General features: G+C 38.7%; 1 protein-coding gene across 36 annotated transcripts in view; it reads right to left on the reverse strand.

The window, feature by feature from the left end:
• The window catches only part of WNK1 (WNK lysine deficient protein kinase 1), a 96,522-nt gene that overhangs the window by 54,306 nt on the left and 15,528 nt on the right, over positions 1 to 26,688 (reverse strand). For 34 of the 36 annotated variants that reach the window (XR_014936173.1, XM_085520929.1, XM_085520927.1 and 31 more), the window contains exons 2-4: positions 12,432 to 12,604; positions 7,518 to 7,738; positions 5,371 to 5,528 (exon numbers count right to left, since the gene is read on the reverse strand). Coding sequence is in view for 35 of the 36 variants with exons in the window: in XM_085520929.1 (XP_085377055.1) it covers positions 5,371 to 5,528; positions 7,518 to 7,738; positions 12,432 to 12,604 (552 nt within the window). In the remaining variant the exon portion in view is untranslated. Of the gene's footprint in view, positions 1 to 5,370; positions 5,529 to 5,596; positions 5,622 to 7,517; positions 7,739 to 12,431; positions 12,605 to 26,688 lie in introns of those variants that run through there. The other 2 variants (XM_085520933.1, XM_085520879.1) reach the window with 2 other exon arrangements.

A 26,688-nucleotide genomic window follows, 5' to 3' on the forward strand; every position in this document is an offset into this window, starting at 1 on the left:
AGTCTTTTTTTCTCCCAACTTCAGATATCCCCCCTAGCTTTGTATACTGTATAGCATGCTACATCTCAGTATTTCAGCTGATCCCTGCTGTTTCTCACTTTGATCATTATTTCCTTAAAAAGATGACTATAAACTAACAGTTTCTTAAGATATTAATGCTTTGAGACTTCATATTCCTGTTTCATCCGTCTTCTAGGTATTTCTGAACTGATGATTCAGTGACTGTACTGCTACCCAGGAAGATTCTTCGCTCTTTAAGAGTGCTGTTCAGAATGCTTGCAGCTGAGATGAACAGCTATGGGAAACAAATGGTAGAAGCTTACATACTGTTTAATCCACTTAGTGGGATACTGAGGAACAACATCTGGTACAAAAATCATGGATTTTGTGCTTTTATTTTTTCCCTACTTGATGCTCAACTGCCTGAATTTTCTTTTTTTCAGTCAATACAGATACAAGAATTTTCCTTTTCTTACTGTTTACTGTGTTTGATTGAAGGTTCATGGATTTTCAGTATGTACCTTAACAAAAGGTTGTTTGCCTTATTTGTGGGCTCCCTCTCCCTACTTTTCCACTGCCTTTCCCACTCAAGAACTTGCCAGAAAAGGTGTCCATCCATACGAACAACGCCAAGAAACCAAGTTTTATGTACATTTAACAATTTGCATATTACTTCTAGAAAGTAAAACAGGATATTCATCAATACTCCTGAGACTCAAGAAACATTGATCATAAGACTAAAGGTTAAGTGCTTGTATTTGCTATCCTCTTTAGGGAAACAAAAGAGAAGACAGAGGGGACAACTTGCCCATTTCATTTCCAGTGAAAGTAAGGACAATTCAGTTGACTGAGTCTGGCAGTTATGATGCCTAACTTTTAAGTCACAAAAGCCACTAATCTAAACTCCAACTGCAGCATTGAGTGAGAGACTGGTTTCCAGCCAAGAGAATGACCTTCACTCAAACCAGTAAGCTTTAGCTCCCACAAGTTAGGGAAATTACAGATTTTTAAACTAGTTAGACACTGCCTGGTCTGGTTACTCATTATGTACCTTGTTCCCTCAGGTGTTTTTTTTTTAAGCTCGGTACAACTGAGATGAGAAAAGCTGTTCACATTCTGTGGAACATTTCAGTACAGAACATTGTGTCTTGTTTCCCAAGTCAAAATGCAAAATGTTTTTGTTGGTTTGGTTTTTTTTCTTCTCATGAGAAGGGCTCAGGTAGCAGACATTTGTTTAGAGAAGAGACTGGACTTCTAGTGAAGGAAAAGGTAAGTCCACAACTTCACTCTGTCCAAGTAGAAGTGGAGAAAGTTAATTATAGAAAACAGGACTCTATCAGGAAAACTTAAAAGGTAAGTTTATGTAATGGGAGGGGGGCAACAGAAGACTTTCAGTATGTTTTTAACCAGGACAGACTTAATTTGTTTGGAATAAGAATGTTTGCTGCTTTTTTGGTATTGCTATATGTGCATGAATGAGATGAAGCTGCATAATAAACACCGCTAGCTGTTATTCTACCTGTTCTGAGACTAGTCAGTCAATTAGAAAATCTGAGTCTTAGATATCAAGGTACTAGAGATTGAACAAATATGCATTTATGAAAATAGTTCCTGTGTTGCAAAAAACAAGTGTGAAGGAAATACAGTGTAGAAGTAATGAATGTCTATCTGTGAGTTGAGAGCAAAGGTAGCAAAAAAAAGCCAAAAAAGACAAGCCATCTTTTGAAGCAACCATATGGATTACATCAATCACACCAGAATCTGAGAAGCTAGTGCAGTCATGTCTTCATTGCACTGCTTTCATAAACAGTCTAAATTAATAAATCATACTTAAGATGTTTATTCTACAAATACCTGGATTCATTTAAATACACAGATAGCTCATTTCAAATATTTCTTGTTTAATGCATATTTCAATAACTTGTCAGAAGTCAAAGAAAGAATGCCAGTTTAAAGCCAGGAGAAATGTCAGACAGAAAAGTCTGAATTTTACCAAGATTGTATGCCACTTGTGCAAACAATTAAGTAACAGAATTCAGTATCTTGATCACATTTTATATTCAAATACCTGTACCGCTTTATAGGGTTTGGACACTGAAATAAATAATAATGAATAATAATCATCATCACTACCACAGGAGCAGGTGAAACTACCTTAACAGTGCAATTTATTTTCAATTAAAGGCTTAGGTGTTTTTTTCTTAGGCCAAGTAAGCAGCGGTGTGTGCTCAGAGGAAGAAACTTACTGCCTAAATCACAGCAGAGTTCTTGTGTTCATTTTCTCTTTCTAAAGAAGATAAAGACATTGCAGTTCCTGTGGTTAAGTAGTAGCTACTCACTACTCAGAACCATTTCCAAAGAACACGATATAGCTTCAAAGAAGAAAAGATGCTCTTTGTAGAGACCAAGTTGCCAAGGAGGGTGGGTAGACTCCCTACACATAAAGCAACAAACCAAGCAGATACTTTCTAAAGAAACTGTTAGTAAAAGGGTCTGGATGGAGTTTTCTGGAAGGTGTAAATACAAAAAAGTAAATATGCTGTGTCAAACTTCTCCCGACTTCTTTACCAGAATGGTAAAACCAAGTTAAGCTCTAAGAACTGTAGAGGTTTTAAAATGGAGCTTTTACTCAAATTCTTTTACTGAAAGAATTCTTCAAATCAAAGTGAGACAGAAAACCAGTTTAAAACCTTGCACTTATTTCTTGCACCAGGGAAAATTTGGGAACTTTATTTTGTTTTTTCCCCCCAATAAAAAGCTTTGAGTTAGAAATTTCTCAGTGAGAGTACAGACAGGACAGACAAACATCCTGGAAACACCACACTCATCCAGCAGCACTGTTGTTCAAGATGTGAAGCAATAATAAATGGCTGGCCAAAAAAACATCTCATCACAAGGGCAACCTAAAGATAGACTTGCTATCTACATCTTTGCTTACCTAGCTACATTATTTCATCAGAAAACTGCTTCCAGGAAAAAGACCGTAAACAGCTGAGGGAGAACACAACTAAGTGTTCTGAGCGGTTCTGGCAAATAGTTGAAGCCAATGCTGCAGTGTCTGGGCATCAGCTAAAGCAATCTTAATCACAAAAGAATAAGATCAGAAAGCAATGCAGAGTCAGGCTATGCTAGAAGAAAAAAACATATAGCCTCGACAGGAGAGAAAAATGCAATTCCTGACAGGACATGGCACCTTGGACATTAAAACATCCATATGTTTCTGTCCCACACAGTAGCCAGGGTCTAAGCTAATAGCTGTGCGTTTTACTAAGCACACCAGTAGCTAGAAAGGAGTTGAAGGAAATCAATTCATTTAAATACATATCTCCCACATTGAGTGGCTGCATGGTTTTTATCTTGTTGCCTTTAAAAGTTTCAGTGAATTTTATGCTTTCACATCCATGAACTTTCAATGACAAATTTCCACTACTGTCTTTACTTCTGGTTTTTGTGCATGCAGCTATATAAAATCATCCTATCATTTAAGGCACAGCAAGACTACAGCTCCTACCTCAGAATGTTCCCAAATATTCCTAGGAAAGTAGCAAACTATAGGGTTGAACTGGAAACACTAAACATCTACCACAAACCACAATCACCTTCTAACCTAAGTTAAAAGGAAATGTGTTGGTAAGTACTGCTGGATTCACTCATACAGAAGGTCTTCCAACTCCATTCCATAGTTACCAGTTCACACGTTAACCTTCTAAAAGTACTGAACTTCTCAACTGGTCCAACCTCTTGTCCACAAATATAGATACTGAAAAAATTCCTAAAATACCCTTCAAAATGAAAGTAAAAATCTTAAGTGAACAAGAGCAGAAAACTGTAGGGCTCTTTCCCTGTTGGTAAAAAGAATATAAAGTGCATTTTATTTCGTAACATCATTGTGCTGCTCACATTACAGGAGAAAAAAAAAAACACAACAAAACCAGTGAATTTTCCACTGTCAGTCAAAAAAGGTTTATGCTTTATTTCTAGATAATGTTGTCTTTTCATCGAAAGTCTTCCTTGAAAACTATTCAAGTGTCTGTTTTCAGTTTTGTGGCTTTGTTTTTAAATACTGCTTTGTGGCTCTCATACAATAAAAAAAACAATATATCAAGATAGCCTTTCATTCTCTGCCTAGAAGCAGAGACACATACATTCCATTTCCAGAACTTTCCTGTTCTTTGCTCCTTCTTTGCAATCAAGGAAATCTTTTATTCCACATGAAAAAGTATTTTAGAGGTGTCAAACAGTAAATGAAACAGCAGAAAAAAACTCAACAATTAAATTCAATTTGTGAAACATCAGCAGCAAAGTGCAGTAAAAGATGTGCTGGACTGAGCAAAATGTTACCATCCGATGTTCCTCATCCACTTAGAAGTTCGACAATCAACCAAAAACAATGTTGGGAGAAAGAAGTATTGAAGTTTCTCAAAGGTACAATGAATAAGTGGTAAGTAGAACCCCAGTAAGTCTAATTAAGTTTCTAATTGTTAAGTACTTCGTAGACCAGGGAAAGGACATTCCTGGAGATTTGTGATTCTGTGATTTCCAAGCCTGAAACCATCTATTTCAAAAACTAACTTTCCTCACCTTGGCCCAGTTGGCTCGGGCAAGGGCTTGGCCCTAACACGTTTTAAGGAAAAGGTAGGGTAGTTGCATCAGGTGTTTGCTCTAATATAAAATACCCATCTATACCGAAACTATGTTTCTTTGGCTCTGGGCAACACACACAAGCATTGCAAAGGATACCACTAAAACGGTTTTGATAAGCTACTTTGTTTTCTTTCCCTGATGCAGATAGCCAGCAGATCAGAATGTGCAGTTAACTAGATTTTACTCTCATTCCTTTCGATTTAGAAGATTACAGTTGGGTTAACCAACATGTCAAGCAAAACATACATTAAGAATTTACTCTAGTTGCTGATTTAAAAAAAAAAAAAGGCTATTTTTCCTCTTTTCTTCTTCCTCCTCCCCCACCTCCCACCCATTCCCCTTCAAAAAAGCAATCATCTTCCGTTTCACCAAGCCTTCCTTCACAACTTATTCCTACTACCATAAAGACTCTTTCTTCCCTGTTTGCTGTCAGCAATTATATCTGCCTCTTACAGCATGAGGCATCAGGAAAAGCTTTTATTTTTCTAGACCTAAGCAAATTGCTTGTGATTAAATGCAACATTTTATTTCTATTCATATATTTTATAAGCTTCTGACCGACCATTTGGGGTAAGTTGAATTGTTTTATTCACTTCCATCTATACCCCTAAACACTCTTGTTATCTTCTCTTCTCCCCCTGCAAACACTTGCACAAAGTTGTGCTGTCCAGATTTACTCTTCCGCTAGACTTACAGCCTTAGAACCAGTAGTGGGGAGGAACTTACACTGGTCACTCGACGGTAGATCTGCGCGGCATTTTGGCACTCAGAATAAGGATACTCAGACGTTGCCATCTCTAGCATACACATCCCAAAAGCATATACATCAACGGATTCATCATATTTCTCCTCATACATCTCGGGGGCCATGAACTCTGGGGTACCTTAAATTAAAAGAACGATTCAGACTCTAAATGTCTCAAAGCGAGCAGAGGCTGCTGGCGTTACTCACCGCAGGAGGAAGTGGATGGGCAGACCTGTGAGACAAAAGAAAGTGGAGGCAAAAAGAAGAGGGAGGAAACCCTTAGTCACTGTTTTATCAAACCACTTTGCGAGTCTTCCATTGCAAGGTCTTTATGGAATAAGAATGGCATGAAGGGCTGATGTAGTTCTCATTTTATGCATGTTAGTGCAAGTACCAAAATAGATTGAATCAGGCATCAAATGGAGGGAAAGGGGATAAGGAGAAGGGAAAACAGACTAGCCATAGGCTGCAAACCAAATACTAAGGAGAGTTAAGACACTTACCTTTTCTCCCTGTAAGAAAGGAGGTACATTAAACCTGGTTTCAAGAATTACCTGACCGCCCTCTGCTGCAAAAGAAGGTAGTACTGGTAAGAGCCCACAGCTAGTCTCTGTCCTAGTGCTCTCCACCTACTTTTTGAAGTAGAATGGTTCAGGAAAGGCCTTGCAATGAAAAACTCTTTTTGTTAAAAAATATAAATCTTCATGATGGAAAATGAAAAGTAATTATCTGCAAAGGCCACTCACCGGAGCCCTCTTCTTCATATACTTACCTTCTCACCTGCAGTATATTTATAGGCCTACTGCAGATGCACATACAGGCATTAGTGAGGAACATCCTACAGTCAAAAATACTTAGAAATACAGAGAGATTGAGTTACAAGCATAGAGCGTGAGATTCAACAAGTCCCATTTAAATAGTTTGCAGAAAATTTTTGCTCAGAGAAGCATCACAGCATCCCCTCTGTAATCAAAGGGATTGCACTGTATGATCAAAGACATCAGTTTGATTCTGTCAATTTCATCACAGAATTATTTCCTGCAGATACCAGATTCAAGATCGTTTTATAGATCAATGAACAATCACTTTAGTTTTCACCACACAAAATGAAAAAAAAGAGAATGCCATCGTAGCCATTTATCCAAAGGGAAGCCATTAACATACAAAATTATCATTTTGTAATAATAAATTTGAAGAAAAGGGTAGCACATTTAAGAAAAAACTTTTTTGGACAACATGTACTTTTCATTCCTTCTATTATTTTGGCCTGGTTAAGAAGCAGGAAATATTTCAGCAATCACTTTCAAGAGAGTTCACAGGTATACATTTTTGATCCCATTTGGGTATCTAATATAGGACTGTTGAGCAGTATTACATTTTAGCAAGCTTAGACACCGGAAATAAAAGCAATTTCATTCCTTGAAGCCTACTTGTCCAACTATAAGAACAAAGCTGATAAAACCATTTCTTTGAAGAACTTACAAGAAAAACAATACTAGATCTATCAATCCAGTAGCTTATTTCCTGAAAATGGTCATTAGTGTATACACAAGAATAGAGAAAGTACGAGACAATACTTCCCCAACGCACCCTCCTAACTTAACAAGTCCAGAGACTTTCTGATTAAAACATTATATCCCAGTCCAAATGCAATATATTTTGACTTTAATACATTTTAGTTTTTACTTGCCAAGTGTAAGAGATTTAATATTAACACCTGGTGACAACTGAAAAAATTGGTATAAATTAATACTAAACATCAAGATGTTTGATAGTTACCAAAACTATCTATTTGCATGTTTCTGGAAGAGACGTATAATTCTCACCTTTCATATTTGTAGTTAAGAATGGTTTTATCAACATTGTTGCACAAAACTGTTGTGTGAGGTGATAAATCTATATTCAGAAATGCTTAAAGTTACTGTACAAATACAAAACACGTGAAAAATTTCATTATGTCATATCTTCAGGAACTCCATCTGACCTCAAAAGCCAAGAAATCAAGCCTACACACCTTCAGGCTTAGATTGTGTACCTTTGAAACCATACTTTAAAGGAAAGCTCTTAAGGCTCATCATACCCAAGTAAATAGACCGGCTCATCAGCCTTCTAAACAGTAGAGACTTACCTATCACACTTTTGGCAAAAGAAGCTCGCTTCAGGGTTGCCAGTCCAAGGTCTCCAATCTTGACTGAACCAGTGGGGCCAGTAATGAAGATGTTGTCGCATTTTAAGTCTCTGTGAATAATGGGAGGAGTGCGTGTGTGTAGAAATTGTAAGCCTTTCAGTATCTGGCGACACCAGCTTCGTAGTACTTTGATTTTCATCACTTTAAATCTTTTTAGATACCTAGTGAAAAAGATAACAGTACATTAAACAGGCTCTAGCATCAGCCACTTGTATTTCAAAATTAAGTTCTGCTACCAAGTAGCAGATATGCTATATCATTTGGGGTTCTAAAGTGACAAAGCTAAAGAGACTTGAGAAATTTTATTTCCATTTATTTTAAAAAATACCCGTGCAGCTCAAAAATCAAAGAGCTGAAGATGGATCCCCCGCCCAGAAAGAAAAACTGCCCTATAGAAAATTTCTATCTACTTCCTTCTAACCGCAACACCATAGAGCTTAAAGTTAAAAAAAAAAACACAACAAAACATTAAGATTATTAAATTACTGAATTAACAAAATACTTTTTAAATAATTTGCATACCAAGTCAACCTTAAGATAACTAAGCACTCAGTTTTCTAAGTTTCAAGGCACTGTTTCCACATCAAACAAACTTATGCATTACAACTCCTTATCTACTTATCTAAGAGGATTACCTATCCCTGCATTTTATCCTATCATTGCTTAAATAGCTGAAATCTTTTCCTTAGTGAACTATTGGGAAGAGAGCAGTAAAGCCAAAGATGCTAATAAAGAACAGCCAAGTACAGAGCCTCTGCAAACCATGCAAGAGTTACAAAGTCACTCTACTAATTATCAATGTTATTCCTACCACTTTGATCAAGGATTCCAGATCACACTTTGAACCTACATCAAATTTACGTGATGTCAAGCAAATCAAAATCTCTCAGACATCACTTCCCTGGTGCTGTCCCATATAGGATGTGACTGTCTGAATCTGTATGGTTAATACTCAGCATTTCAAAACTACAGAGAGGACAAGAAGATCTTTAAAATGGTTATGCTAACAGAATGATGTGGAAAGTACGTACACTACATCAGCATCCCTTTGCAGGCAAAACATGACCCAGTCTTAACTGTTCTAATATTGCTGCTTTCTGAACGTCAAGAGAAAATTCGCACAAAAAAATTGTTTTCCAGACTTTGTGAGACAAGAGTGTGATCTTATTCTACTAAACTTTGATAGATTAAAGATGTCACAAGGTGAATGAACTATGACCTATTCAAGTGCTTTCCAGCTGTGTATTCTCATGCACATCTCTTCAGGTAGAAGTGTCAGCTTAAAGAAAGTTCTTCCTTTTTAAAAATAAAGGGCTGAAATGTATTTAGAGAAGTAACTGTTAAATGGTGCGCTGCGTACAGCAATGATTTTATTCTTACGTAGCCAAGGTTAACTCAGGAAAAGTCAGACAAGTTTTATACTGCCACAAGGCTGGTGGTAAATTCTGTGACCAGGATGGAGTTCAGAAGCTACAAACCTAAAATCAAGTCAGGTTCAATTATTCAGTGTCAGTGTTCAGTCTTCTGAATACCCATAAAATTACTTGCATCAACACCAGTATAAAAACTCCATAATTAAACTCCTGTTACTTCAATTTCTCCACTCCAGAGGAAGATCTGGAAAACAAATTGCTAGCAATAATTCTGCTATGAAAACAAAACTGTAAAAGCAATCAGGACCTAGTTCCAAAAGGAGTCTTGAAAAAGAATATAAAGATGGACAGGGAAAAAGCCAACCCAAGGAAGGATACAAGCTGAAGGAAGATCTGGATCACATCAGCTACCACTTGAATTCTTGCTATTGACACAATCCTCATTCATTACTCTTGAGTCTGTTCCAAAGATCACATGGTAGGGGCACTTCAGTTCAGCATCTGGAATCCCTAATTACATTCTTGGTTTCAAATATGCTAGTCTACTGCCAGCTTCTCACTGTTAAAGGATCTGGATCCAACCATCACCCAGCATCCAGCAGTGTTGCTGTAATTTTTCCATAACACTGTCATATACTAAGTCACGTGTCGCTTAAGGTAGAAAGTAGTTTAAAATGGAAAAATACATAAATACTTAAAAATACATGGACAGCCCTATTAGCCTATCAGGTTTTAATTTTCCAAGTATTATACATACAACTCAGGTTTGAGACGACATCAAGAGGTCTCCAGGCTAAGCTTCCTTTCCACATAGGGTCAGCCAGGAAGTCAGACAAGGTTAAATTGGGCTACATCCTGTCAGGTCTTGAGGTTCTCCAAGGAAGGAGACAGCACAGCCACTTGGGGCAACTTGTACCACTGCCTGACTGTCCCCGCTGTCAAGAAGTTTCTTATTACACTCAAGTATGAAGATCCTTAGTTTCAATTTAGGCCTGATACCTCTAATCCTCCTACCCACCAAGCACCAGCAGAAAGAGCCTATGACTTCTTCATAGGCACTGGAAGGCTGCTGTTAGGTCACGCCTAAAAGTTTCCCTTCTTTAGCTCATAATCACACAGCAGGTGCTCCAACCCTTAACATCTTGATGACCTCCACTGAACTTGCTCCTGGCGAGTTCATCATCCAACATCATTCTTCTCCATTTAACAGGGTAGTTGTCAATTAAAGATAGGTACTTGATCTTAGCACAGAATACAAGCAAAGATGAGAAAATGAGGCTTTCCTAATAGTTATCTTCAACAAAAAGAGAAAAGTAGAAACTAGAGTTTGACTTCCTGTCTTGCAATTTTATGTTTGTTTTTTTAAACAAGGAAGGGTCACAATCTATCACAGCATCTTATCTCAAGGAGCTAGAAGAAATCCTACTAAGTTAGCAGAAGCAGTTATGAAGGCACAAGATCATTAATACTTTCATTTGAAGTAGATCAGGAACACAAACTAAAATGGCCTTTGGAGACAAAACTAGAGGCTGAGACTTAAGTCAGAAAAATTAAACTGCCATCATCATTAACAGAGTAATTAATTAAAATAGACAATTTAATTCTGTTTATATATAAACGTTAGAAAGCAAATTCTTACAATAATTGAGTTGTAAAACTCTTCCATTGGTATGTAGATGTTCAGGGACTTTTCTCTGTGCAAAATTAAAAACCATCCCAAGCAGCATTTTAAAAGGATGAGTTCACAATATTGCATACACAAACACAATAAAATATCATGAAAAGATACTCTGGGATAACATTATACATCTCATGTTTTGCTTGTTTGTTTTTAATATTAAGCAACAATTGCTATGTCTCAGAATGAGGAATACACCACTTGTTTTATAAGCAGGTAGCATAAAGACACTGGGTAGATACAGAAATAATACTCATTCAAACTCCATATGCTAACAATAAGTGAGCAGTATGGGAATAGAATATAAATGAAACACATAGATACTAAACTTGGTATTTCAGAAATTTCTCATGTAGTTTACCTGTCACGTATCCAGTGAAGGGCACAAAAATAAACTAAATTACAAAGTACACAATAGTGGAAAAAAAAACATATTATTTAAACGATAGCCAATTAAAATAATATTAAGGTTTTTTCCAGATAAAAAGACTTTCACATTCAGAGTACAAAACAATCTTATGGACAGTAAATCTTAAGTATTTCTTCCTATCAAAATATTATCTTACAGTCATCTGCTTTTACTTTATCCTGCTATGCTACTGCACAACAGAGCAATCCAAACATTAAATCTATGAGGGAAAGAACAGAGTAAGAAAGAGAGGAAGAGTTATATCCAACCCTATATTCCCTACTATGAAAATAAATACCTGCAAGTAAAAGCATCTGTACAAAGCTGTAAAACCTTCATACTGTTCTAAGCACAGGACATGAAGTAACTGACCTCTTACTTTATCTGATATACCTTAAACAACCTCAGAAAAGCCCTGCATGGACACACAGATAAAGTTATAACTTCTTTAACCCGCCAGCCCTATTTCAAGAAAGAAACACATCCCTCTAATTACAGTTCAGACAACCAAAAGTACATTTTTCCTGTTTTAAACGTGTCCATTTGTGGACAAACATTGCAAAAGAAGCCACAGAAGTAGTTCACAACCTACTTTAACCAAAGTTCCTACAGTCCATTCACACATTTAGAACTTAAATGGGCACCAAATTAAGATGACAACTCACAAATTTTAAATCTCGGCAGTTTTAATTCCAGTAGTTTAACAGTAACTGGATGCTCCTGAAGAAATGCACATCTCTGCAAGATTTACAGTGTAAGGCAATAGACAGTGTAAGGCAACAGCACGATTTCAGTTCAGCTCCCTCAGCTTTGTGCACCACTAGAGGGCCCTCACAGCAGTTTGAATCACTAGTTTCCAACTGGCTTAAAAACAGATCTAGCCCCACTCAATTACTTAACAGGTCAAAACTGTAAATGCTTTCAAGATTTTCTAAGGCAGTACCTCGAAGTTTTAACTAAAAAGATGTATTTTGGGGTGGTTTTTTTTCCTTCTCTTTACAGTTACTGCAGTAACACCCAATGACTCCCAAACAAGGTAAATCAATCAGTGCTTTGAACTCTATAAAATACCTCATGCCAAATGGGAGAGCACTCAGGAGGAAAAGAAAAGGTACGGAAAAGCAGCACACTTACTGAGCTCACAAAATCAGAGTTTTCCTGCATGTACTTACTTAGAACATCACAATGAAGAATCCGACAAATTTGCTAACAACGAACGGTCCACTGCACCTCACAGTGCTAATAAAACTCTTCTTAAAGAATTCCCCTGCAGGAGTTTATCCCTCAGCAAAAGGTCTCTGCCCTTACCTATTTTGAATTATCACCTACTTCAAAAGTGCTCTAATTTTGTGATGATGACCATCAAGTGCTTTGAAATGCTAGAATTTACTTACGTTTTTAATGTTCCAGATGTCATGAGTTCTGTGACAAGGACAATACATTTTTTTCCTTTGACTGTGGACTCCCAGGAATCATAGAACCTGACAATATTGGGATGCTGAAGCCCTTTCAGCATCCCAGCTTCCTCTTTAAATCTTTGCCGCTCTGACTTGGATAGTTTCCGATCCTAATGAAAAAGAAAACAAAACTTTGTTTTATTTCTTAGAGAAACAGCAAATTGAAAAACAGTTGTGTACAGTTATTGAACAAGGATCAGCACCTTTTAAATGCCATTTTGTCTGCAGTTACTCATGCAGTAACTTCCCTATTTAGAAGACATTCTATCATAGCTCTTTTTTTTTTAAATCATAGTTTTCCTTACAGTATCATTGGGGATCATCTCCTAGAGTTATTTCTTCTATCTCTACTCCAAAGGGATTGTTTGACCTGAAGCAGAAAGGCAACAATGTCCTAAAATACTCATGCATTCAAGGACAGGTAAAAAAAAAAAAAGGACCATTTAAAGCACATATCTCAAATTATAAACACCTATAATCTTTATTAATTCCTTCAAGCATAGTATCCATAGCATTGGTAACAGACTGGATTAATTATCCATATAGATATTAGAGCAGAAACCCTAACATATAAGATGCATTTATAATGGAAGACAAATTTGGGTTTGTTTTTTTTTTTATTATTATTAAAGGCATGATCTCATGATTGAGCAAGTTCCCTGTAATCTAGCATCAAGGAAAACAAAGACATAATTCACACTAGAGAGACAGCAAGCTTTTGGCCGGAGAGAAGTCATGAAAAAGCTTTGGCCAATATTGCTGTATCATCTACCAACAACTGACTATCTTAATATCTTCAAGATCCTGACCAGCTGACCAGGAATAAGTTGCAAACATGAAAAGTTTCCTTGCATACACACAACCTCCCTGAATGGGCTGCCCAGGGAAGATGTGGATGCCCTGTCCCTGGAGATGTTCAAGACCAGGTTGGACAGGGCCTGGGCAACCTGATCTAGTAAAGGTGTATGTTTGGTGGCCCTGCCAGGCAGGGGGGTTGGAACTACATGATCCTTGAGGTCCCTTCCAACCCAGGTCATTCTGTGACTCTGTGTGATTCTGTGTGATTCTTTCATCTTTCAGCTGTCAGTTTACTGATGCATGGTCGCACTAGTCTGGCTGATCAACTGACATAAATCAGACCCATACGCAAATAGCATTAAAGCCACTTAAGATACATTCAAAGCCCAGATTTTTACAATCAGTGTTTCTACCAGCTAATTACGAATAATCAGTGCACTCTATCAAATCTGAGCAATAATTTTAAGTCACTCCATTCCACACAAACATTTCAACTACAGGGCAGTAGAATAAGCACACAGGGTCTACTCTAACCATTCACAATTGTCCACTAGTCTGTAATTCCTCTTCCTTTGTTAACAGATAATGTGTTTTCTCAATACTATTCAGGCATGTTAATACCTAAACCACCATCCATTCACATAAATTATTGACCTTTCCTAGGAAGCAAGGATTACTTCATTTCCAGATGAAGCTCCCACTTTCAGAAGCATAGGAGTCTTCTGGATCAAACAGGAGAATAAGTCTGTCCTTTCTTTACAATATACAGCAGCACAAGTTCTGCCCAAGACCAATTTAACCTTGACTGTTACAAGCAGTTGTGATGCCGAAAATCAGTGAGCTGCTATCAGCACATCGATCAAAAGATCATACACACGTGGTTAAAAAATCTCAACACTATGAACAGAACACACAATCACAATAATCACTCTCACAAAGAAAACGAAGCAGATTATTCCCAGCCCCTGCTCTTTGTCCATATAATTCATCTGTTTAGCCCTACATCCAATTACTATTTATGGTAACTACAAAAGACAGGCTGCAACAATTGTTTGTATTATAAAGCTAAATTTAAGCAATGTAACAAGTACCTGTATTTATTTTTGTCCAAAACCCAGATTGTAGATATACACTTGGATTAAGTTTCCTGTATTTTGTGAACTACCAGATGTTACTAACCAGTTTTAGACTCCACTTGACATTAAGTTCTCATCTAAACCCAAGTATGCCTGATTTCACTTTCAAGGGCTACTCTTATTGAGGAGCAGACTCCTAATGGACATGTGTATTTTGAGTCATCTCTTTATGGTCACATCAATGGTAGCATCATGTTCCTGCAGATGTATATGTGACGCTTAAAACAGACACCCAACACTTCACTGCGGGCATTAACAAAAGAAAAAAAAAAAACAGACAATGACAGTATATTAACACAACACTTCTCTGGAAGCCACAGTGCCCTAATGATCTCAGACGAGTTTGGATGCAAGTAGAGGCCAAGGAACACAAATTCCAACCAGAGAAAACAGCAATATTTCTGCAACCAAGGAAACATCGCACCTTTCGGTAGCATACATAGCAGCCAAAGTTAATGCTGAACAGAGCTGTAAGAAAAGGATAGAAGCCACTTGTTTCATAAGACAAGCAATGCATATGACCTTTAACTACCATCATTTCCTTGGACCATATGCTCATCTATAACAGGTATTTATATATCTCCCTTAAAGGAACACTAATGCAAGGTAGCAGAAAACAGTGAAGGTACTTGAAAATGAAAACCAGCACACAATGTATTAGACTTCACATACAACCACACCAACAAAATTCATCTGTATTCATGCATATACAGTGACTGGTGGTTACACTTGTATAAGCTACCTTCCAACACAGCCTGCAAACAACCTACAGGCTACATGCAAGGAATGTAAGAGCCACCCTTGCTTCAGTTCCATCCCCACCTCCAAAGAAACAGCAAAAAGCATCATAGCCTATCACTGAAATAAGCTATTATCTCTGATTAAATTATATCAAAGGTGAATCAAATAAGACCCTCATCTCCTGTGGCCTTTTTCCCCCCACAGCTTGGGCTCCAAGCAGGCACGGAGATGGAAGACATCAGCACGTACCTGCTGTTTCCAGCAAGCAAGTTTCCTCACAGCTTGACATTCCAGTATCACAAAGCACAAGACTGCATTGTTCTCTTTTATTTTCATATTTTAAAATCAAACAGTGAGAAACAAAACAAAATATACAGGCATGTAAGATGCTTTTTCCAAAAGTCCAAGAAATTTTATAAAGAAGAAATCACTTCTTCTTCAATAACTGTTAATAATATATGACTTGATATCCTATCCTTCAAAGACCAATTTGTTTAGGAATTTCAACTAAAAATAATAATTAAAATAGACTGGACACCCTCCTTCCTCCCCCAGGCATTCATTTTGACCATTAATGTAACAACACCAGGCAGACAAGACCAACTCCTAAGTCTCGCTGTTTGCAAATCACATTCTTGCATCTCAGTTACAGCAAGTGCTGAGCTGATATAGCCTAAATATTTAAAAATACACAAGCTGTCAAACTCGAAGAGAACTTGCTTCCTAAAATGGACTTAACTACCTCATAATTTAGACAGCATTGTTCTCCCTGAACCAATAGCTTTCCTGAAGGACTGAAGTGTCACCGTGGCTGGGCTGCCCTTCCAACAAATTGAAACAGATGCATCGAGCCCACTTCGTTCATTTCATTCATTCCTTTCCACCTACATTAAATTGTTTTGACAAGCCAGGACAAACAGCAAGGCTTCCCAGCACGTGACCCATGGTTCTGCAGTGCCAGAGGTCTGAATAGCGAGAGGCACTAAGTGAAACAATTGTTCAGCTCAATACCATTCAATAATCTTTTCTTGGCAGCTTTCATTTATCCACATGCTTCCCCTCTGACTTCTTTTGGTCAGGAAACAGCTATCAGAGCTACTTGCATCATTCAACATAAGACAGGAATCTTAGTCGGTTACAACATACCAGGTATATGGGCTGACCCTTTTGCTGATATATTTAAATCTCGAAGAGCATGAGTAACCCAGAACTGTTACAGCCTGCCTTCTATTCCTGTGCCTAGATACCTTACGTAAAGGAAGAAATAAAGACAAATAAAACCAGCCTCTTCACAGGTCAGCTTTTCTGCCAAGCCACAGAAAGTGAGGCACATCAGCAAAAGTTATCTATAATCCCTCGGTGATTTTTTTTTCAGTCAAAGCTTAATGTCTGTTCAGCATCCTTCTGAAAGATGGAAGGAAATACATTTCTGACATTTAGATTAATCTTAAATTTCAACTGGGCTGCTCGTACACCAGTTAATAGGTTCTACTCAACCATTTTTCCATGTGTTCTTCTTTCTGACTTCCTGCGGTCCTTCCAGGTGTTGTCCCAAAGCACTGTGACAAGGACTGCACAGCACAGCGGATCCAGGAGCAGCCCCAGAATGGCCCCTGTGAGGCACAATGCTCATGAACTCAAAAAAGGTCTCACCCTCTGCTTCACTTTACCGTGCATTTCTGCTACATGGCCCCAAAGAGCACTGGAGGGGCCTGAGCTGAATTACAGAAGAAAAACATTTCAACGCAGTAATACAACAGACTTCCAGAACTGCATGACAAAGACTGAGTTTCAGATGTCAGTAAAAGCAAGGGTGCCCTGTTAGGAAAATAACAGGCAAATACTTCATTAACAGAATGAACTGACGCATTCAACTTAATAGCTGAGCAAGTGATCTGCTAAACAACTTAAAGAGAAGCTCTTTCTTCCACATATTAGGAAGATATCAAGGGATAAAGTAATAGAACGACTGCTTTACCTTTTACAGATGGGTTTTGCTTGCTTTCTGCATATTATACCACTGGATCCAGAAATTTTGCATTGCTATACTGCTCACTAAAGTACTGGATTTGGGTTTTTGCTTTTTGTTTTTAAACTACAACTGCAGAAACACCAGGTAGCTTTTATCTAAGAGATGTACTAGAAAACACCAGATAAATTAGTAGGAATGAATCTACTTCAATTGATGTGCTCTGACAACGCACAGCCATAGCAGACTTCAAAGTACTGGTGAATTATAGATAAAGTGAATCATAACCAAGGTAAATAAAATATCCAGCTCCGCTGAGGTTACACCAAGCAGCATTTTATCAAGCTTTCCAAATATCTGAAAATCAGAAGGAAGTTACTGCAGCTCCCACCCTATTATTCAGAAAAAGTAGGATACAGAACAGACAAGCGTTCTTCTGTGTGCATTTCTGCAGCATATGAAAAGGCTTTGGAAGCCTTTTAGGCAAGGTTAATGAGGGGTCAATCAGAGGAGAAGCTAGCAAGACAGTGCTCTGATATTCAGTGCTGTTAATGGAACCACAGCTTTGTGGACTGCAGTGTTCTCATCCTGAAAAAATCTTGCAGTTAAGAGGAAAAATGAGCACAGTGACCACTGAGCTACATTAACAAAATATCAACAAGGAACTCACTGAGCTTAAAGATCAGCCAGTGTTACGCAGTTGATACCTAGAAATGGGTGTCTGAGTGCACAAGAACTGCCTATTTTTGTGTCAACAAAACCCACATTAGATTTCTAAAATTATAAGACAAGATAGAACGAGACGGGAAGATAACCTTCAAAATGCACGTCTATGCACCAACAGACATGAAAATTGAGATCAAGGATCTCGACACATCCTTCCACCTGTATACATTTCTACAAACCACTGAACATGAAAAGTAGATTAAATACAGCTAAGGAGCTGCTATTGCAGAAGTATGCAAGAGGGCGGGTTTCTTTCGTTCAGAACATCCGAGCACCTGGTTTGAGAGTGAAATTGTATAATATAATGTTTATAGAGTTATACAAACCTTTAGCTAAGTGCAAGCAGAGAATCAGGTCTGCAAACCTAAGACTTTTCAAGCAACTCCTGCTTCACGCATTCTCCTTGCTACAGCTCTCCTATCTTCCAGGAGTACAAGCAAGCCTCTACAACCATAGACTATAATGGTTGATTCCATAATATGTGTCTGGTAATACTTTGGGGCCTCTCAGCACACTGGGGAAGACTGTTAGCTGCCAAGGTAGGTTGCCAGCTGCCGAATAAGCAATACATTAGAATTCTGCCTACTGAGGCCAATGCCATATTCAGATACCTCAGTTTAGTACACAAGAAGTCACCATATCATGAGTTGCCAGAACACAGCTGTCAGTGCTTCCAAACTGCATTTCATGCACAGGTGGAGCAGTATATTAAAACAGACATACACACTGTTCTTTGGATAAGTCAAATGTTATTTCTGCCAAAAACATACACACGCATTAACCAAAAGACAAGCCAAGAATAAACCAAACTAAAAAAAGATACTCTCCAAAGAAAGACAAAACTAAGAGCCAGGCTTCCTCACCGTAAAACCACAGTGCTCAAAACCCTCTAGGCATTCAGAAGCTCAGACATCTCCCAGACATCAAACTCCTTAATTATCTGCCCCTCCATCAGTCTGGGCCACTCACCCCCATAAACAGCTCTGCAAAGATTTTAGGGAAGAAAGGATTTGCTTATTGAAATTAGAAATCAAAATCAGTTTCTGTGTTTGATTGAAATCACACGGCTTTCTGAAAGGGAAGAATATCCTCATCTTGACATTAGGTTGCAGAGTCTCAGAATAGAGACTTATAATGGCAGAAGAGCCAGAAGCCATTTCAGTACAGAAGGATTAATCAATAGAAAAGCAAATCTGAGGATTTTTGTTGTCCTGTATTCTGGATACTAACTAACCAGTAATTTCAGTCCTCTTCTTCCTCATCTTTAGGGATGAAAGAAAGTTCCCAGGACAGGTAGTAGAACAAAAGGCAGTTCCAAGTTAAGACTTACTGAAAGCACCACCTCATGTCCCTGGCTGGACAACCTCCACAGCAAGGCTCAATTTCATGTAAGATAAAGGCAGTTCCAGTGGAGCGTGCAAATAACATTGAGAAAGATTAAACTGAAATATAACGTTCATATTTGACACAATTAAAAGGAGTAGGGTTAAAGCAGTCATTTATCTACTACACCTCTGCAGCTTTGTGATTAAGGGTAAATATTTTTCTGTAGATTTCTTCCTACTCAGGTAGAAGTATTCAAGAGTGCTGGGAGTTTTAAGCAAGCACATACACAACTCATCATATTAGTTGAAAGCTTACGAGATTATTCACATTCAGTTATACAGATTCCTGTAAAAGCACCAACCTGTAGGTTCTCTTCTGCATTCCCATTTCTAGCATTTCAGTGCATAAACTTATGAGCAACACAGCACGCTCTTATCATTGATACAGGTGAGTGATGCAGATAACACATGCAAGCTTAGTGCTGCTCCTCAGCGGGAGGAATTAAAGCAACAAAGTACACTAATCTTGACAGATGATGCCTGGGCAGACTGATGGGGAGGGAGGGGAGGAAGTAGGAGGGAAATACAAGGCTTAGTATTTAAAAAGGGAGCAGACAAATCTTTGAAGTTTTGACAAACTTTTCCTGAGAGCTGAAGCATCCTGGTGCTTAGGTGGGAAAAAATAGGCCAGCTGAAAAAAAAAAAAAAGCTCTAGGCTTTCCCTATTCATTTGTATTTCATAAATGTGACAGCTTATTGATTCAGGGCTCCTCCATTCACCTCACAAAAAAAGCACCAACCCTGTTCAAGAAAAAAAAACAACACAAACACATTGAAGTTGGCAAAAATTAAACCACATAGGTCAGAAGCAGTGTGCAACTTGAAGGCAACTCTTTCCTGGTCACGCTGAACATCACAGTGCAGCAGATAGAACTGGAGTAGGGAGTTACACTCTGTGTTGTCTAAGCTTTGTGATGATGAACCTTATAAACATGAAAACTAGATTTAAAACAGTTTGGTAATTTACTCAAAGCACCAGTAGGTTTTTACTCCATACCGGAAGACAGAATAAAGTATGTTTTTAATTCTGTTTGTTCTTTTCAATGTACACATCAGAACTAGCATCATTCTGCATACACAATACTGTCCTCAAAAGATTTCAGTCTGCAGAAGTCAATTATACATAACTGAAACAGGCAATACTTATGCTTATAATTATATCTAACATTAAAGAGAGCGTATCCATAACTGAAGCCTATGTACGTGATTGAAAGATATCAGTGATGCTCCCCATTTTTTACTGCAATTGCTTGTTTGCTTTGACAAAGCTATGATTCATCAGCATGGGGGAAGGGGAAGAGAATATCACCACTAACTACATTCCTCTGTTGTGGCCTCTTCCCACATGCAGAAGCAGCCGCCCAGTGGCAGCAGCATCTAGGACACCTGGTGGCAGCAACGTGCTTGAAGAGGCACCACCGAAAGTCCCTGAATACGGGGCATTAACACTCATGTATGTGGCTTGTTTGCAACAAGTTCCAGCACTGTTAAACACAACTGACCCATAGGTAGTCGCAGTTGCAAGCTTCTTCCAGAGCTATAAGGAAGAAAGTTGGGAAAATCCTCAGGTTCCAAGATCCCGTAATTCACAAGGACATTCAGAACAAATCCAGTACTAACACTGTCACATGGGAAGCTGGAAGTAAGGAAGAACTAGGACATGAAAAAACAAAGATGCCTAAGCACAGGAAGTTAGGAACAGCTCATCAGAGATGATCTCACCAGCTAGCCTAGATACAAAGCCATTCTGCCTCACTTCCTTTCACTGAACAAAGAGCAGAAGTGGGATCAGAATTGTAAGGAGTATGGAAATACAACGTGTATCATGAAAACAGCTGCAGGGAAAAAAAAAACCTTTTGTCCTTTTGCAGGACAACAGCAGATCAGAATATTTCCTCTTTGTGTAAGGTTACAAGAAATCTTAACGCAACTTCCAATGTTCTCATTTTGGAGCAGTAGCACTGTGAGAATTGTTACTTCCAGCAGTGCCTAAGGTAGTACACTAGGCACACTTCAGTACCTGGCCCACCGGAGACACACAGGTGAGAGTGTGCTGCCTGAAGATTGGGACAAGGAGGCCAATGCAGGAAAGATAATGGCAGAGAACCTACACCACTCCAAAAGGGTTAGAAAACAATGACTCCAACTAATCAGTATATTGCCTAATCCCATGGTTTCCTGCAGGAAATCAAATGTTTCATTTACACTCTTAAGGAGTAGAGCTATAAAAACTACATAGCAGCTTCACAAATTTATGAACCTTTCAAACTTTGTAAGTCAATTACACACGTTTCTTTTGCTCTCTCTATAACCAATAGGAGAGACAAATGCCGAACAGTAGATACAAAACCTATGACTTAAGCATGACCTTCTCTGGTATCTCTCAGGTCCTTGAAAATCTGGTCTAAGAATGGCAAGCAACTGTTTGGGCTTCGGTCATTTCTATTCTAGGGTTCCTCTGGGCAGCATTTGTGTTTCCTTACACAGAAGTCTGGGAAAAAAAAAACAAACTGCTGAAGGGTTTAGGCAATTTGTTCAGCCTTAAAAGACGAGCATAAGGGATAGTAATCAAAATGCTGCCCTATGCCAAAATAATCAGTACTCAGATAGAGAACTCTCTTCAATTCAAGGCTTCTATTTGATCCACGGAAGATAAACGGGTAAGTTTGCTATCTGATACCAATTCACAGTAAGGCTTACACTTAATACAGGGGGCTTATCACCGAGTTGGAGCGCTAGCTGAACAGAATTCTTGATGAGCTATTAACCAGCTGCATCACCTTGTCACTTGGTTCAGATGCCTCATTAAAACTTTGGGAACTCATGTCAATTCTCATTTTGCACTGAACTGATTGCTTTGTTAGCAAAAGGGAAGATGCATTCACACACCTCAGTTTAATTTTATGATGAAAAACTAATTTTCCATTTACAGGGTGCCAATACTGCAATACGGTCTCTTCCACGATCCATTCTCTTTATGTTCTACGCCAAAAGAGGAATTGTAGCTCTATTTTTATTACATAGATTTCTGTAGGACTAAAGAGTCCTTTATGAGTAGGTACATGCCTAGAACATTGGGATGAACTCTTCACTGGTTGTGATACAGACAAGTCTATTTCCAGAACCAGAAATATTTTAGGATGAAGAATTCTAAGACGTTTCATAAAACCACTGGACAACATACAGAGGAGTGGACACAGACAAGTTGCACTAGTAAGTGGTTCTGCTTGGAAATCATGCAGAAGTGTAAGGATGGCTCCCAGGATTTATCAGCAACTTTCAAAACCAGAAAAGACGGAGATAAATGCAAACTTAATTCTCCTGTGCCATTGGTGAGTTAGCTTACAAAAATTCCAGCATGATAACTACAGGTAACAAACAAACTGGTTCAAATATTCATGTTCTTCCACTTGTAAAACTAACTCACATTAGTGTATAATACAGGTTAGCTTCAAGATGATATACAAGATAGGAGTATATATACTGCATATGCAGCCTAATTACAGCTCTTCCAGTTGCACTGCTGCTTCTGCAAACACATCCAAAAAGCATCCTTCATTTACTTCACGGAATTGTGGATGACTACCAGTTACGACACATGAAGCGTAGGCCAAGTACTGGCAGACAACCGAAAACCCTTACATAACTGCTAGAAACCTCCATGAGAGATCATCCCTTGTTAGACCTCTCTCTGTGCTCCTCTAGGATTCGTACAGATACAGTGAAATAGAAGATATTCAGATAGTTCATGTTCTGTGCATCATGCACCAAAATTAACTGTTAACCACTTTTAACACTGAAATAGGTTCCTTAGCCAAAAAGTTATCTGAAAACATTTTTAGCCACGGTTCTGTCAGAAAGACATCCCTGCATTCAGCAGACCTGCACATAAGACACAGATGCAGGAAATCAAATCAAAGTGGTTTGTCAGAAAAGCTGCACAAGTGCTCCAGTACAGCATCCACTGCTTCAGTGGTAATAGCACAGGTGGTAAGAGGGCAAGAGGATCTGAGGCATCCCATATTTCCCTTTAAATTACATTCTGCACCCTATTACACCACCACACTTAACACCTAGAGATGCCAAGGAGACCCTCATGGATTCTTTCTGGAGCAGTGTCAGATAATGTTTTGTTCTTATTCCTCAAGATATCACTTCAATGCATATGGTTTCCACAGGACAGTTCTGACCTAAACTGAGATCTGTGTACTTCCAATGGCCAGCTGCAGGAAAAAATCCCTCGGGAATCCAGTTCTCAGACCACTTCTGCTAGGGGGACCAAAAGGTGGAAGTGGCATTATATAGTTGGTTTCTAATCAGGAAAGAAGTCCTCTTAGCATTTTCATGTCCTTAAACTTGCTTATGAACAGCCCCAGAAAAAGCAGGGAACTAGCTGCCACCAGTGGCTGCTCCCTCAGGGAATAACTAGGAACAACCCTATCAGCAACCACAACTAATGGGGGAGAGTACCACACTGCTCCACAGAATCTGTGCTACCCATTTCTTCCAACAGAGCAGGAGGTCGTTTGAGCATCTTTTTCTTAGCTTGGGCCACAATACTGAGATCTTACACAAGGAGAATATAGGAACGATAAGTACTTTATTTGCTTCTAGTTTTCTCTGATTAACAAAACACAAGGGCCCAGCATAAGCACCTGCTGCTGCAGCACCTCTAACACTGGAAATAGATCTCAATAAAAATACTGGAGTACACAGTAGCAAGTTTTACAACTCTAAGATTATGGTAACTGCACCAGTATCAATACTTAAGGGCTGGCAATTGTGAAAGAGGAACAAAACCAAGAGGCTGCCCAATAAGCAGCTGGGCAGATTAATCACAGCCTCAAAAGTCACAGTCCTACCTTTAAAGCTGTTAGCAGGCTGAACAATTAATGAGCAGGCTTCTTCCAAATTAGTCACAACATATCTGTCCACCAGAAACAGACACTGCCCCTTGTGATTTCTCTTTGCAAGTAATAAAATCCAGACTGCATTGCAAACAAAGAACTGCAGTTCTACCCTTGCTTGCTCTCGCCCTGAGCACTTTGGCTGCAGAGGCTGCTCGCTTTTTGATGCTATTTTAATCTTTCCTATGCTTCCAACACGTGTTGAATCTAACATTTTCTCACAATTTGCCATTTCCAAGCATGCTTTCTCAAACAGACCCAGTCCACCCTCATCTTCAGCTGAAGGTCTGCACAACCAATCGGTTCGGATCTCCATCTGCAGAGCAAATCAACATGCAGTAACGCAAACCAAACTGAGACTGCCTGCACACTTTCAACATACTGAATTGCTGACTCAGTCCAAGCGACTCCATTTCAGAGTTTGTCACATACACATAAAGCTGTAAGCTAGAAACTGACATTTGTGCCACAACGGACCCTTCTTATCTCAGCTGATTTCACAACACGTACCTAAATAAGGACTTCCCAAAGAAACTTACTGGCAGCGATTAGCTTTGTAAAAACAAAAGGCTTTTCTCCAAAATTCATGTTCTTACCTAAAACAGTGGAACAAGATGGTATTGTAAGGAAAGGATGGAACCTGAAGAAAGCAGAAGAGACCATGCCTGCAAACACCACGAATTATGTAAGAGACAGAAGGCATCACTTTCCAGCTAATTCAAGGGATAACTACTGTTTCCCTACCACAGGCTCCTGCCAACCCTTCCTCTCAAAGCACCTTTCAGAATCCACTTCCCAAGAGTCAAACAGCATTAGACACAGCACAGACCTGACTCTGAGCTAATTAAAAAGGAATTTCCCTACAGTGTGCTAGATTCTAAACACTACAACAAAGCTAAAAGCAGTCAAGTTCTACTCTGATTATACCTATGTTTAGACAGACTGTTTAGATTTCTTGCACTTGTCTCATTTACATACATTTTCTGGCCTGTTTTTCCTCCATGCAATCACAATATCTATCGCTGCAGAGAAATTAGAACATCTCTACAGACCTGCAGCTCACACTGAAGCACTGCTTGCTAGCAGCCCTATTTCAATTCACGCCCGAATCGTCTATTTCAGTTTAACATGAAAGATCCAAAAGGTATTTAAAAGGCTCAGCTCCAAACATGAAAACTTCCTAATTTTACAAATACATTTGACTGAAAAGGATAAAGATTCTATTCACCAAATTTACTTTAAAAACATATTCCGGCTTATCCGATAACATCATTCTTGTGGGAAAGCAGATGGATTTTGAGCATCTGCTTTTAAACTAGTAAGAAAATGACTTGGCAAGATTTGAATTTGCTATAATTAAAGCTACTCGAGCAGTATCTTTTCACAGATGTCTGCATGAGACCTTCTACAACACACCAGAACCAAAGCCTGGTCTTTATGGTTAAAACACTAAGGTTAATAGCTGCAAAGACTGCTGCTTCTGCAGAAATGGAGGCTTCTGTTCCTTAAAAGATTTTCTGCTTGAGAACTTCAGTCCTTATTCCTCAGAGAAACTTATGTACTGATGGAGAATGCCTTTTCTGAGGATATCAAACTTTAATAGCTTAAACATCTGCAATACAAACACACAAACTATGTCCTACAGCCTTCTATACTGCATTTCCCATACTGAGAGCTTGACTTACACACGCTACACAAAAATAACTCTTTTACAATATCACTTTGCATTGTCTAAGTGAAACTCTTCCGGAAGGCATCATATGGACACTAACATGTACTCCCTACCGGGAGACACAGATCAAGGCTTCAGGGTTTGAAGAAAGACAGTGGTTCAAGTCTCAGCACAAAGGCAACTCAAATGTTTCATCATTGCTTTTAGGTCTCTGTTCAACCATTCTGAACTAGCAAAACTTAAGGAAGAAATGGATGTAACAGAGCAGTATTTGCACCACATTGTCTGAAGCTTGAAAACTCACAGCCCAAGTGGCCAAGGTACACCAGCTGGGCAACTGGAATCATGATCCTACTGAAGTGGTGCTACCTAATGTATCATTCCCACATGAGCTGGTAATAAAAACTGAACAGCTAATGACCATTACATAAATATAAAGCATTAGTAACATGTTTCTTCCAAAGTCAGCTTGCAAAAGTTACAGACCATTTCAAATCCAAACTCCAAGAAAGTTACAAGCATTTATGCTACACAGCTCACTTCTCAAAATCTGCTTGACTGCTTTTTGCAGTCCAAAAAGTGCAGTAACCAAGGAGTTCAAGAAGCAGCTTCTAACACTGGATGAGTGAGCTGCATTCATGCTGCTAGAGGAAAAAAGGCCTGATTGACATTCACATTAAGCACATGCATCACACGCACTGCACTAACAAAATATTACAGCGAGTATATGCAACTGGTTTCTCAGTTCTGGGCTCTCACACAGAGACACTTTTCATTTCATTACAGCCTGGGTTAAAACCAAATCGTTTTACAGCATTAGAAAAACAATATTTCAAGGATACTTCCAATGACTGACAAGG

This window comes from Coturnix japonica, chromosome 1 (assembly GCF_054131305.1).
Source record: "Coturnix japonica strain WE chromosome 1, WE-NBRP24, whole genome shotgun sequence".
Classification (NCBI taxonomy): domain Eukaryota; kingdom Metazoa; phylum Chordata; class Aves; order Galliformes; family Phasianidae; genus Coturnix; species Coturnix japonica.